Here is a 14,983-nt window from a genome sequence, read left to right as displayed (position 1 = left end):
TGCTTTTCCTTTATTGCTTTAGATTACCCCTCACGAAATGCATTACCTTCTTTGTATGCTTTAATGATATCCTTGATCTCTTTGTTGCTCCTAGATACCAATATCTCTACTAGACAGTCTTCATCAGTACCAAGACCCTATCAACACACAATTTGACATGAATACAATTTCAATTGTACATCAGGGTTGAATCCAGCAAGTCTTTCTTATAAGATTACCCGTAGAAATTACAGTACAGCATCACATTGGTGATTCGACCCTTTTCTGCTGAGCTACACAGCAAACTATCCCTGCTGAAATCTGATCAAATAACCTTAGATTCCCAAATGCCATCTCTACATTAAATGGATTTGCACAAAATGGATAAAGTTGTCTTTACCACTTTTACATCCAGTTGATCCTTTCCTGGCTAATTTACCTTTAACATTCCAAAATTCCAAATAAGAGGATGAGTGCAAAGTGGACAAAGTTAGAGGCCAGTGACAGGATAAATTGTATTCACTGGGGTTAGGTGAAAGTGAGGACTGCAGGTGTTGGAGATCAGAGTCAAAAAGTAGGGCCCAGAAAAGCAAAGCAGCATCTGAGGAGGAGAGTTGACATTTCAGGCATAAGCCCTGACATTCCTGTTGAAGGGCTACGCCCAAAACGGCGATCTCCTGCTCCCCCGACGCTGCCTGAGCTGCTGTTTTTGCAGGTCACACTTAACTCTATTCACTAGAGCCCAGTGAAAAGTGGTTCTTGCCCTACTACAGATCAAGGAGCTAGATGTTTGGCAGTGAAGCATTTTTCTATTACTCATTGATAAACAAAGTTTTCAAATGTAAGCAAAGTCCATGATTCACGTTTGTTTGAGTTTGCCTTTTCTAACACTCAGCATGAGGGGAGCGTACGCGACTCAAGTCAGGACACAAAAAACCATGACTGAAAAACAGTCTCAAGGAAGCGAAAAATATTGAAAAGCTGCATGAGGGGTGAGCTTTGAAAATATTAGCAAAGTGACAAATTGCAGGATAAACAGAGCTCAAGTGGGATCAGCAACAAGTATGGACTAAGTCATTGCCTTGCTTACCAAATTCAAGTGAATATTAAGTGTCCAAACTGAGTAAAACTGGTTGAGGTTAGCCAAAGCTCTTAAAGTAGAAGTGAGGTAATGTCCTGTACATACAAAAGGAACGAAACTGAAAATGCAATTTAAGGAGAAGTCATGGCAATGGCAGCTTGGTCTAATGCAGTGGGGAAGTCAGGGACGAGACCGGGGTGGCCAATGTTTTCAGGGATTCTATCTATAGAGACAGTAAAATCATATTTGGGATCTGGAACAGCAGCTGGAGCCACCTCAAGGCAGAGACTTTTGGATACCATGTACAGTGGGATGTGCAGGTAAAGATTTAAAAAGGCAGAAAGGATGGTCAGACAGAATAAGAGCACCAAGCAGACAGCACTGAGGAAACATCTGATACCCAAAATGGAATATTAGGTGGTACTACTGGCTATTGGTCTTCAGGGAAAATACACCGTCCATAACACTGGGAGTGACAGCTGCCCAGGGTAGGGATTGGAAGAATAACCCAAGGTCATGGTCCATGTCAATACCATGAATGTCAAAAGATTGATGGGGTCCTGCAATTCAGGACAGCCAAGGAAGACAGATTCAATTATGACATTTAAGAGGGAATTGGATTATCTGAAAACAAAGATTTTAAAAAGTGCACGCAGCTAAGGAGAAATTAGTGGATAGCACTAGATGAATTTCTCTCCCAGTAAGCCAGCATGGTCCCACAATGGAAGGGTGAAAGGCCTTGGGCACCATAACCATTGAGATTCAGCACAATGCTGTTTGAGCACACAAACTTGGCATCAAGCTATAACAACTTTTCTGCTGCAATCCTCTAAATTTATGGGTGGCACAGTGGTTAGTGCTGCTGCCTCAGCGCCAGAGACCCGGGTTCAATTGGCGACTGTGTGGAGTTTGCATGTTCTCCTCCAGGTGCTCCAGTTTCCTCCCACAGTCCAAAAACATGCAGGTTAGGTAAATTGGTCAAGTTAAATTGCCTGTAGTGTTGTTAGGTGAAGGGGTAAATGGAGGGGAATCGGTCTGGGTGGGTTGCGCTTCGGCGGGTCGGTGTGGACTTGTTGGACTGAAGGGCCTGTTTCCACACTAAGTAATCTAAATTTGCTAGATGAATCACAATTTATAGTTTGCATTTTACAAGTGTTTCAGCAACTTCCGGTTCCATGATATTTACTGATTAAGTGTACAGAGGGTACAAACCTAACTGGGAATTCAATTTGCTCACTTATTCCCCGATTCACTCCAAGATTACTGTCCCAATGGCTAAGAAATTGCTTTATTTAAAAAAAAAATACCCGAATAGCATCATGTAGCTGAATGGCGTCAAATTGAGCAGGTGTTCTCATCAGGCCAAGGACCACAGTCTCCAGTTTATTAGACAGTTTCCTGTTCAAGATCTTTTTCAGTTGCTGCAGAAATAAAAATATTAAAATATCAAAAAATAAAATTTATACATGTCAAACAATTTAAGGAATCAAAATACTGGTTTCAAGAGTTAGCTTTTCCAAGCACAAGAACAGCTTATTCAACATTTCCAATGCTAGAGAAAAACATGACATTGCAAAACTGACCTCCCCTACACTTCGTTGATATTCAGCTGCTATTTGTTGACGCTGCCAGTTGCTGCGGGATGTCAGAATATTTATAATGGTTTCTTCATCCACACCTAGAAAAAGAAACAAAACAAGCTACGTAGAATTGAATATTCAGATCAACAGCAATTGAATTACTGACAGCTAATTTTAGCATGTTACCAAAAACTCTGCCCTGGAAGAGAACTAGGAAATTTATTGCTTACCTTTTGCTTGGAGTGCATTATCTAATGCAGCAGCGTCAGCACTTGCATCAAAGTTAGGAAATGGAGTAACTGTTGGTCCACTGGGGGAAGGTGACTGAGCGGAGAAGAATGAGGAAGGAAAGAAAGGAAAATGATTTCACAATCAAATATCTACAGCTGCTTTAATTTGCTGTTTAATATAGTGTCCAAAATAAAATTTGTTATATACTTGCATTCTCTTTCCCAAACGAGGTCAGGATTCAGATTACATTGACCAATATGTAGTTACCCAAGGCAGATTCTTTGGCTTCTACTCAAGCCCAGAAAAAGGTAACATTTCTAGGAAGATCCAATTATAGGGGGTAACATGATATTTCACAAAAAAAGATTTCACTGGTTTCTTATCGGTTCATAAGATAGAGGGCAAATGTTGTTAGCTTGTGGCATGGAAGAGATTGAAATTGGCCATGCACCTGTTAGCATGCTTATGCTCTTCAACACTGCAGGTGTCAGGGGTGGCAAAGTCTTTCCATCTAAATGGCAGGCTTATGTCTCATTAGCCCCATTTCTGAATTTGGGCTAAAGTGAAGTGATATCTTGCTTTCATCACTTTCCAACCACTGAAAACTGGTACTTGAAGATATCCAAAATGGCAAACAATTAATTTATTTGCACAGAATAAAAACATTTATGTAAAAAAAAATTGATGTCAAAAAGTTACTTTGCAGACAGTTCTACAAAGCCTGGCTTGCCCATTTAGAGGACAATGCAACTACAATTCAGAATAACATATGGTGAACCCATGATAACTAAGCAACTTAAAGTTTAGAAATCAAGGGAGAGTAAGGATCCATCTTTGCCAGTACCAGCTTCGAGAAGAATTGATATTTGTTCTGAGTTTTATTTGTTATTCATCAAAACTTTGTACACTACTTTCTCCCAATGACACCACACTTAACTCAAAATAAAGAATCAGGGACTAGTCCCCTGATGTAGTCAGGCAGATTACATCACTGATTGGATGAACATATGGGAAGCACTCAAGCTGGGTGTTGTATCAGAGGCAGCTGTTAATTCCAAATGCATATGCCCAAACATGGTTATGCACAATTAGAGTTAAACAGCTTAAGGGTCACTGGGACAAACAAAAGGGACAAGAGAAAATCTAGGCAAAGGAAGATATCCATGGCTTGTTATTTTCCTATGAAACATTGACCATCTCTGGTTTGCCCTCTAATTTCAAAGGTTGTGTAGTGCACAAAGAGGTAACATATGCAAAGTGTAACTATAGTAATGGAGAAGCAGTCATGCTCTGCCTTTCAATTTTCAAGCCTGAGATACAGACACTTAAGCATTGAATGCTCCCCAAGATTGAGCAGTAGGCCTGCTTCCCTGAAGTAAACAGAACAGATCAGACAAAATGCTAGAGAAACTCGACAGGGCTGGCAGCATCTATGGAGAGAAAATAGTTGGCATTGAGTCGACTGCCCCTTCAAGGGTTAGTGTTAACTTTAAGAAAACAAAGGAGAAAACATTGTGTTTCGGGGAATAATGGAATTTTGTGGCAGTCCAATTAGAAATTTGGGATCTAAACCCAGACTTTGAGATTTGACATTTCTGAACAATGTAAATATTGATATCTAATCTCACTCACACACACAAACACACGCACCAAGTGCTTTGACAATGTGTTGCCAACCAATTAAGCTTGGGAATAATGAAATTCTCTTCCAGAATTCCTGACTATAACTTGAAAGGACTGAAAGGAATCCAGAATCACCCAACAAGGGTGAAAAAAAACACATGAAGGTCATTAGATTTGAAACATTAACTCTGCTTTTTCCATAGATGCTGCCACATTGAAGTTTCTTGAGCAGTTAGTCCCTCCAATGAGGAAAGAGAGAGGAAACGTGAAAATGACAATGAATCTGCAATGTGATAGGGATGGGTTGACTAAGTAGGCAAAACAGTTGGGCAAAGAGATTTTAAATTTAGGAAATCTTAATGTAGGAATGATCACCTTCATTTTTCTGAACTCAAAGGTCACACCTGTTAAGCTGTTCTTAAACAGTCAACCCCTTCATTCTAGGAATCACTGTAGTGAATCTTCAATAGCCTTTTGTACTTTTCCCCCCCCCCCCAAAGCAGGGACCAAAATTGTACACTCAGCTTTTCACTGTTTAGGTACGGTGACAAACAACCAGCATCCTATACAGTTGTAGCAACACATGTCCTTTTTAAACTCCTAATCCACCTAAAACAAGGGCCAAAAATTAATTTGCCATAACCTACAGTGCCTGTATGGTAATATTTATGGACAGCCAGATTTTTAGTCTATTTAAATAAAATCTGCTTTTTGATTCATCCCACCTAATTGTATAAATTCACTTTCCTACATTAATAACTGCCAAGTTTTTGCCCACTCAATTCATCTATATTCCCTTGCAGATTCCACTGTCCTCCTCAACATTCCCTCCCACTTATTTGCTCATCAGCATATGGATACAGTAATTTTACTCCCAAGGAAGAATGTAAGCAGTAAATAGTTGCAGTCCTAGGACTGATTCTTGTGGCCGTGGACTAGTTATATCTTTCCAACTTAAAAAAGAACCTAATTCAACTGTCTTTTGTGGGATTGACCAGGAGGATACAAATAGAATTCAGTGCAATCTAGCCAAGTTGTGCACGGGCAAACACTTGGCATGTATCCACAATATATTCATATACCAACTCATGTGGGAAACCTTGGATACACAAAGGGATCTAAATGTCCTTGAAAACCAATGAAAGTAAACAAGCAGATATAACAAGCAATTAGAAAAGGCAAGTACCTTCATAGCAAGGGGACTCAAAGATAAAAATATGGCTAGCTTGCTGCAGTTATACAGGGCCTCAGTATTGTACATAGTTCTGGTCTTCCCATCCAAAAAGAGCATATAGTGACCATACAGTGCAGCAATAGCTCACTAGACTGGTATCAGGAATTGTCATGAGGAGACATTAGCAAATACAGGCCCAGTCAAAGTTCAGGAGAGGAAATTGGATGGACACAATTAATAGAACTAGACAGAAGATGCAGGGAGTGTTTTCTCTTGTTGAATAAGCCAGAACCATGAGGCACATATGCCAGAAATGGTGTAGAATCTAGGGGGGGGGGAAAGAAACATTTTTGGCAGTAAATACCACAGTTTGATCATGGAAGGAAGAATTGAAGATGCCAAGTCATTGAATATCACAGTATTACAATCTTTCTTGAACAGTCAGAGGCATAGTGTGGAAATATGGATAAAGCAAGAATATGGTATTGAGATAGAGGAAGAGGAATAATCATTGTTTACCATACAGGGTCAAACAAACTTATTCATGTTTACCTATCTTTAATTCACACTGATCAATACTCCAACATCTTTTCTTGTTCAAGAATCTCAGGTGGCACCTTTGAATATTTTCTGGAAATTCAGTCTACCAGTTCCCCGTTGGCAACTGCACATTCTACCCCCAAAGAACATTTTCTAAACTATTGGAATCCAGCGAGTTCTGGAATATTTTGCCCAATACCTCCACTACCTCTAGCCACTTTTACAAACCTTGGATACAAGTGGTTATCTAGTCAGAGGGATGTCTGCTTGTAGTCCCATTAGTTTATCAAATACTTTGCCCCCTCATAACAGACTCAAGATTCTCCCCCACCCCTCCATTAACACTTTGTGTATACTATTCCAGAGATGGTGGGGGGGGGGGGGGCGCAGTGGTAGAAGAGAGACAGACAGAGAGAGTGGGTTAGGAGAGGAAGAAAAGGCGGAGGGATGGAGAGAGGCAGGGAGGAGAGGCGGGGGGGGGGGGGGGGGGGGGGAAGGCGGAGGAAGAAGGATTTGTTACCATGAAGACTTAATATTGTTTTAAATTATTGGTCCCCATTGTTGTTACTGTATATACTGTGGTATAATTTGATGTAAAAGGCAACCTCCTATTTTTGGTCAAAATCTGGACTTTGGAATGTGTAGACCTACATGCACTTTATTTTACTGGTAACTGGAATACAGTATGACATTACCATTCTACTGTAGCAGGCAAAATGGAGACAGTTATTTTGTAGATAAATATTCAATAGCAGCCATAATTCCTTCTCCTTCTGTTGTTTATTTATACAGACATCTGGCTCATTTGAGTATTTTTTGATTCATGCCAAGTATGAATTTTATCCCCTCAAAAACAATACTCATGTAATAGTCAACCCCCTAACTTCAGCTTAAAACAAACAAAATCTTAAAGTTGACTTTTACACAAGTAAATGTTAATTCCCCAGTTACATCTTCCAAAAGTTCCACACCACATACTTTTTAAAATCATAGAAACTGGTCATTTTCAGACTTGTCCATTTATTTTCATAAGATCATTTTTCCCCCTTATCTGCTGCCAGTTCTTATCACTGTATATCTTATTTTTTGACCACCACATGTGGGTCATCCTTTAGATTGAATCCCTTTATTCACCGGGGAAAACATTTTGCTGAGTGTCATGAAATACAGGATGTTGCCAGGACTGGAGGGTTTGAGGATAGACTGGGACTCAGTTACATAGAAATGCAAGCTGTATATGGAGCACAACTTTCTTTGTACTGTAGTCTGTAATATCAGGAAGGTTAGTACTTTTTGATCTTCCTAAACACCTATATTTAGATAGCTTAGTATGGTTTTTAATCCAGAAATTTATATCATTAACAAAAATGAGACAATGCCTTATTGACAAACATCACATGAAGGTAAAAACAATATAATCCTTCAAACCAGACTGAGTTCTGGAATCTGACTTGTGGTAGTAATCATAAGAATGGTTTGTCCAGTTGGCTGCCTGCTAACCTTTTCACAGTTTGCAAACAAAAACCTTCCAGTTAGAAATTAAAGTTCCATTAGAGAAAAAAAAACAGTTAATTCAAAGTGTATGACTCAACAGATTTAAGAGAAAGCTAGAAAAAAATTGTTTTGACCCTCATCCTAAAGAGGCACTTTGTGGTCTGCAGTATCTTTCCAATGTTTGGGGTTAGTAAAATGTTAGGTACATATAGCAAAGTTTAAAAATCAGAAAGTCTTCCCTAAAACTTAGCAGCTATTTGGTCTGTCCCATTCACAATTCATGAACTTACCCAGTGATAGCATAAATCTTACTGTTCCTGGTACATAAAAGGATACTAAAAACAAATGTAAAAGAAGATTCAAAAAGTATCAAAAAAAACTTACATGAGATTGCATTGCTTGCTGCAGGAATATACTGACGAGGTTAGATGCCATTTTATCAGGCCTGCCAAAAAAACCCAAAATAATTTGTCATTTTTAATAACTGTCCAAATTGAAATGCATTCATGATGAGAGATTTATCAAAAGCTACCCTCCGTTGTAGTGGTTGGAGGGTTTAACTGTTAACTAGCTGAACAAGTACACAAGTCAGTAACCCAATGAAAAATAAAATGTTTTGAACAATCACTCAAAATTAATGCCAACTACACACTCCCATAAGTATGCCATCTTGCTCAAGTACATTTGCATAAAATGTGTACATGTTTGTGCACAAGCCATCTCATTCTATTCTCGGATTAAAGCTGACAATAGCCACCAAGATGGTGAAGCTTCTGTCACCCCAGATCAGGAGGTTTGAGGCCTTTAGTTGTGTAGTGAATTCAGCAATTAACTAAAAAGCATTAAACTGGACGCAAAATGACTCATTTGGATTAACTCAACTGCAGTTCACAGTCTCATGGGAATCTTTTAACTTCCCACCTGAAGAGATAAGAGGAGGTAAAGAGTTCACTTGAATGGCAGTTCTTTGATAGCTGCAGTTCAGAGGATTTTTATACTCCAGTTGATCCTAACAAGTGCCACTTTCAGCCTTAAGAGGCTAAAGATAGCTAAAAAGCCACAGCTGGCTAAAATTAGATCCCCTACAGTGTGGAAACAGGCCCTTTGGCCCAACCAGTCCACACCGACCCTCTGAAGGGCAATCCACCCAGACCCATTTCCCTCTGACTAATGCACCTACACAATGGGCAATTTAGCATGGCCAATTCACCTGACCTGCACATCTTTGGATTATGGGAGGAAACCAGAGCACCCAGACAAAACTCTCACAGACAAATGGAGAATGTTCAAACTCCACAGACAGTCGCCAGAGGCTGGAATTGAACCTGGGACCCTGGTGCTGTGAGACAGCAGTGCTAACCACTGAGCCACCATGCCACCCCATAAAGTGCATCAACATTGGAAGAAAATTTTAGTTAAGTGTAACCACCATTAGTGAAATTCAATTATCTGTCAATTCTGCCCTGGCAGAAAATTATGTGCATTGCCGTATGAGTATTTTAATGAATAGAAAACATTGAAACAAACTTGAATTTAAGTGAAGTTTTAAAAGTCCATTCTTGCCCCACAGCTCCATGGCAGAGAATTCCAAACACAACCTTCAAAAAAATTCTTCAGTCTTAAATTGGCATCTCTTTATTCTGAGACTATGCTCCCTGCTTCTAGACTCTCACATGAAGGGAAACATCCTCATCAATCACCATATCAAGCCCGGAAGAATGCTTTACATTTCAATGAGATCACTTCTCATTCTTTTAAAATCAAGTAGAGACCCAATCTGTTCAGCCTTTGCTCACAAGACAGTCCCTCCATATATGGAATCATCCTAATAAACCTGCGCTGAAGTGCCTCCAAATGAAATAATATTTTCTTAAAGAAGGGGACCAAAATTGCTCCATACTTCAGATGTGGTCTCACCAGCACCTTGTATAAATGCAGTAAGACCTTTCAAATTAAACTTAAACCCCCTTAAAATAAGAGGGCCAATATTCCACCCTCCCAGTTTACCTGCTGCACCAGTGTGCTAGCTTTGTGTTTTATTCATAATTACTTACAACTCCCTTGTGCTGCAGCTTCTCCATTTATATAAAGCTCTTTCTTGCTCAAAGAAAACTTTGTTTTCCCACCTAATATTTGTTAACTGTTTGCTGACGTATTTAAGTGTAGTGTTAACCTGGATATGAAATACATGGCAGTGATCATTCATGACTCCTAGAAGTTTAAGATTGCTGGACTCTATCCTTGTTAAGAAGGCAAAAATCATTTAAAAAGTGAAGTACAAAAAGATTTAATAGACATTGAGGATGCCGCCTTTAGGCCAACATTTATTGCTGATCTTTAAAAACTCAAGGTGGTGGTGCTGAACTGCCTTCTTGAACCACTGCCATCCTTGATGTAGAAGCAGCCTCCATGGAGTAGGAAGTTCCAGTATATTGACCCAAGAATTAAGAGTTATATAGTGCCAAGTTATGATAGCTGAGAGACTTGGAGCAACCTGCAGCTTGTGATATTCCAGTGCACCAGGTGCCTGGTCCTTCTAGGTAGTAGAGGTCATGGATTTACTGTTGAAGGAGCCCTGGAGAGTTGCTACAGTACATCTTGCAGATAATGCCCTGCTGGTTGTGTTACGAATGAGGGAGTGACTATCGAAGGCTGTGCTTGAGGGGCAAGGAGTCAACCAATCAGACCGTTTGATCCAGGATGCGGTTGAGCTTTGTGACTAGAACTACACTCAGGCAGTGAGGACGATCAAATCATACCCCAAAGCATATGCCTTATACTTGAGCAGATTGTTTGAGGGATTGAGGGTTGGTGGGGTGGTGAGGATGAGGCAAGCTACTCTCTGCAGAACTCTGCAGTCATTGGTGTGTTCTTTCGAAAGAAGGATTCATGGCTGAACAAGTTCAGTTTCTGGCAAAAAAAAGACTGATTTGATGGTATTCAGAAACTGCGTCATTATACACAACAGCTAGCTTGTACTGCAGTATCTGCAGCCTATCAATAAAACCAGAGGAATGGATTATGAGTAACACTATCTTTTAGCACATTGGTGGGATCACAACCGGAGTAATGTTCAAAAACTACCTAGGTGGGAGGGCAAAAGTTCATTGGAACTATGAAAGCAAAGATCTTCTAGAGGAACTCAGCATTGGTCATGAGAGTGTAGAGCATGTTGCAACTTGCAAGTCCAATAGGACCTGCACAGAACCCTGAAGAACTATAATCAAACCTGAAACAGTTTTTCTCCTGAAAGAGGATGCCAGATCTGCTGAGTTTCTCCAGCAGGTTTCATTAGGACTATTCCATGAAATAAGGGATTGTCCTACAGGTACAGTCTCTGCAGTTGAATTTAAAATATTCTTGTGAAACAAATGCAGAGGGGCTAAAGAGGGTAGACACTGCATTGAGATGGTTTCCCTTGGCTGAACTCTTCAAACCAGGGTCACAATCTTTAAAAGGTGTGCATGTGTCAACCACCATTTCAGAGAATAGAGAAAAGTTTGCTTACTTCAAGGGTTGAAAATCTTACCTTTTCCACACCCCAGGACTGTATTAAATATACAGTATATGCACAAAGCACAACTGAAATTATCAATGGTTTGTTTCTTCTCCACATCAAAGCTCTTTTAAGGTGGGAACTTGGATATACAATACCCATCCTTACCCAAATCACCATCTCACTCCATCCCCTCAACAGTCTAAAATAACTTATCAACATCCAGTACCAAGTGAACAGATTTTATGATTCTGTCTATCGTCACAACTTTCATTCCCTCACTAACACCATCACTCTGCCTGGTGGCTGTGGTTTATAATTTGTAACCTGACATTCTTAACAGATGAAGCATCAATCATACCTGTATTGCCACCAAGACTGCCTTTACCTTCTAATACTATAATGCTTATTGTCTGCCTCATCTTATCAGATGAAATTCTCCTCATGTCATGTTGTAATGATCCACCACAACCTTAGATGGAAGTGAAACTTAGGAATTCTCGATGCCAAAGGACTGTGAAAGCTCAAAATACATTCAGGAGTTAGATTAGTTTCCGGAAATAATCCAAATTAGAGATACAGACATTATGCAGGGTAACAATATTGAAGCTTATCAAATGGTAGAGAAGACAGGAGACTGAAATGGCCCATTTGATACATTCCTTCCTCTAAACTCAAGTGTTACTTAAAATACTCCATGTCTCAACTCATTAAATCCCATTCACCCATCACCTTGTGCTCAATTATCTCCACTAGTTACCAGTTGAGTAACAGTTCAATTTTAATATGCTAAAATAATTTAAATTCTTCAGTAGCCTCTTATTTGTGGCATTACAACATTCTGAAATATGTGCACTCCAGTTTTGGGTTCTACATCCTCAAATTTTAATACCTCCCAACATTCCAGAGAATGGTGCTAATCCAGAATTCATCATCCAGGTTTGTTCTTGCTTCAACCACAAAAAACTAGAAGGGAACCTGGATCCTCACCCAAAGTATTGTAACTTACATGTCTGTGGACCAGGTGCTGGAAAGTGGGGCTAAAATAGATGGCAAGTTTACTCGACTGATGCAAACAAAGTTATGACACAAGCCATTCATCTTATGGTTCTCAAAGTCAATAAATAGAAGCTGTTCTTGTCGACTGGGGGTGGTAATGATTACCAATGAGAGGTGGAGATCAGCATAACCATACAGAATGGCTAACCATTACTTTGTGTTAGTGGGCTTTAAAAACACTACTTGTTAAGTTAACATCACATCTATAACTGATTTTGTCACTAGACCCAATTTAAACAAGTTACAACATATTACATTGATTAGGAAGAATTTGTTTTAAGTCATGAATTTCAAATCTTTACAGTTTCTGTAGATTTGAATACAAGCCCAAAATACATAGATAACATTGCCGCAAGATAAGATAAAATACTATTGCTTTTAAAAGCTCACGAGTGCATAGCCAGCAAAACCAGATTAACATTATACATCTCCAATGTCCTTGAGGGGGTGGTAATGGGTATTCCTTGACATCTGTACTGTGTCATGGATAAACTCCCACAATGCTATTAGGTAGGAGTGCCAGAATTGTGACACAGAATGGATGAAGGAATAGTGAGGAACACCCAAGCCATGACAGTATACCGTGCAGGACTGAGACTTTAAAATTTGTGGGAATTAAACAGTCTGCAGAAACTAGTCAGTCAATACCATATGAAAAGTGCACAGTTGATTGCTTGAGGCCAATAAACTTGCATTTAAAAACACACAGCAACTGAGTTATGTAAGACAAGTTAATTTTAAAAACTTGTATTCCACCTTCCATAAATACTTAAGTTGAAATCTAAATTGGAGGAGATCCAGCTCACTAGTAATAAATACACTTTTGCATGAGATTCCATGGTTTGCTTCAGTTGGTATAGGCAGCAAGCCAGCTGTTCAAACCAACCCAGCAGCTTTGAAACAGAAGATGCCTTCATTAATGCCCCTGGTTTGAGAGGAAAACACTACTCTATAGGAGAGATTTATTTCAGCACAGCATTGAAAGGGTTCAGATCACGTAAGTGACATAAAGAAAATTAAGTCCAGATTCAAAGAATAGGCTTAAAACCTTGTCATACAACATTCCTTATTCCACCCCAAACCTGGTATTATTCTGCTCTTCATTGTAGTAATCCAGTTTTCAACTAAACATTCAAATAATCTCAAATAACTAAAAGATGGAGTTCACAGGGGGGGAAAAAACCTACAAATCACTTAAACATACAGGAAAAGTTGACAGCATTGTCAAAACAGATCTTTTGCACAAGCCCCTGTAAGAAACATTTAAGTTTCAAGCTTAAATTAAAATAATACCCTTGCAGGTGACAGTAGGACAAAAAAAAATCAGACTACAAAAGACTAAACACTGCCAGCATTTTAATACTTAAGAGCTTTAGGCTCAAATCAAAACAAGGCTATAATGTAGACAGTTAATGCTTACCAACTGCTTATTTAATCCTGTAAACTTAAAACACCCCTTCAGGAATGGAGAAAATCACAAATAAAACAGTCTAGCTGTTTGAGGTTGTATTTATACTGTTACCACACCCAGTGAGGTCATTTATGACTAGCCTTCTTTCTGATTGACTAAGCACTGCAGGCTATGATGAGCCAATCAACTCCCAGATGTTACAGGGCATACAAAAACGGGAGCTGGCTGCAGTGAACTCTTTGAAGGTCTGGAGAGAGACAGGAAATAACTTTCAGGTCTCTACGCAACCTCTGCAAACAAAAATCACATGGGAATTAGATCAGTCCAATCTGGTTTCTTTGCCAAATGTCTGGCTTCTCAGTATTAGTAATCCTACAGTTTATGTTGACACTCCAAGGAGAGGAAGAGGGTAAAAGTTATACAAAATCCATTTTGATTAGATTCCCTATAGAATGACAACAGGCCCTTCGGCCCAACAAGTCCCTCTGAAGAGCAATCCACCCAGACCCATTGCCCCAACCTACATTTACCCCTGAATAATAACCTACACCATGGGTAATTTACCATGGCCAATTCACCTGGCCTGCATATCTTTGGATTGTGGGAGGAAACTCATGCAGACATGGGGAGAATGTGGAGTTTGCACACAGACAGTCATCTGAGGTGGGAATCAAACCTGGTACCTGGTGCTGTGAGGCAGCAGTGCTAACCACTGAGCCACCGTGCCCACCATTTTAATTCACTAGTCTCATTCCAAATCAGCAGATTATACTTTTACACAGGTCAGAGTGGATGCAATGTATTACCATGAGGAAAATTTCAAGGAACAACCATCCAAACATGATATTGCCATGATTAAGGCTTTTAATTAGTAATTACATTAATAAGACATTCCACATTCTGAAGTGTACAGCTTTACAGAAATTCAAAACTGTAATTATTGCATTTTGTTATAAATTTTACCTCCCCTTCTTAATTACCCCTTAGTTAAGCACACAATTTAGTTGTTATCTCAATAAGTATGACTACCAGAAAGAGAGAAGGAGGAATTGGAGATGTAAATGAAAGATGGAGGGATTGAGGTGAGTAATAATGAAAGGCTTCCCTAATTGCTGTCAGCTAAGATGGATGGAAAGCTTGAAATTATTTATATGACACATGTGTGTGGTTCGCACTTAATAGAATTAAAAGTTTTAGTAATTACTGCTCTATTTTCAGCATCCATTCAACCCTCCACAATGTAATTTTTTATTTTTTGTCCCAGGTTAAATATTCTCTTTAAGCAGCTGCTGGAGACCATTGATAAGCGTAGACC

General features: G+C 39.4%; 1 protein-coding gene across 1 annotated transcript in view; it reads right to left on the bottom strand.

Moving 5' to 3' along the window:
• anxa1a (annexin A1a) overlaps nucleotides 1–13,803 on the bottom strand; it is a 31,548-nt gene extending 17,745 nt beyond the window's left edge. The window contains exons 1-6 of the mRNA XM_072584922.1: nucleotides 13,678–13,803; nucleotides 8,087–8,147; nucleotides 2,871–2,964; nucleotides 2,644–2,738; nucleotides 2,368–2,481; nucleotides 47–137 (exon numbers count right to left, since the gene is read on the bottom strand). Of these exons, the coding sequence (XP_072441023.1) occupies nucleotides 47–137; nucleotides 2,368–2,481; nucleotides 2,644–2,738; nucleotides 2,871–2,964; nucleotides 8,087–8,137 (445 nt within the window). The 5' untranslated portion in view covers nucleotides 8,138–8,147; nucleotides 13,678–13,803. The remainder of the gene's footprint in view (nucleotides 1–46; nucleotides 138–2,367; nucleotides 2,482–2,643; nucleotides 2,739–2,870; nucleotides 2,965–8,086; nucleotides 8,148–13,677) is intronic.
• Between the last annotated feature and the right edge of the window lie 1,180 nt (nucleotides 13,804–14,983).

The sequence above is a fragment of the Chiloscyllium punctatum genome, chromosome 2, assembly GCF_047496795.1.
Source record: "Chiloscyllium punctatum isolate Juve2018m chromosome 2, sChiPun1.3, whole genome shotgun sequence".
NCBI lineage: Eukaryota > Metazoa > Chordata > Chondrichthyes > Orectolobiformes > Hemiscylliidae > Chiloscyllium > Chiloscyllium punctatum.
This window is presented reverse-complemented; position numbering and strand designations above follow the sequence as displayed.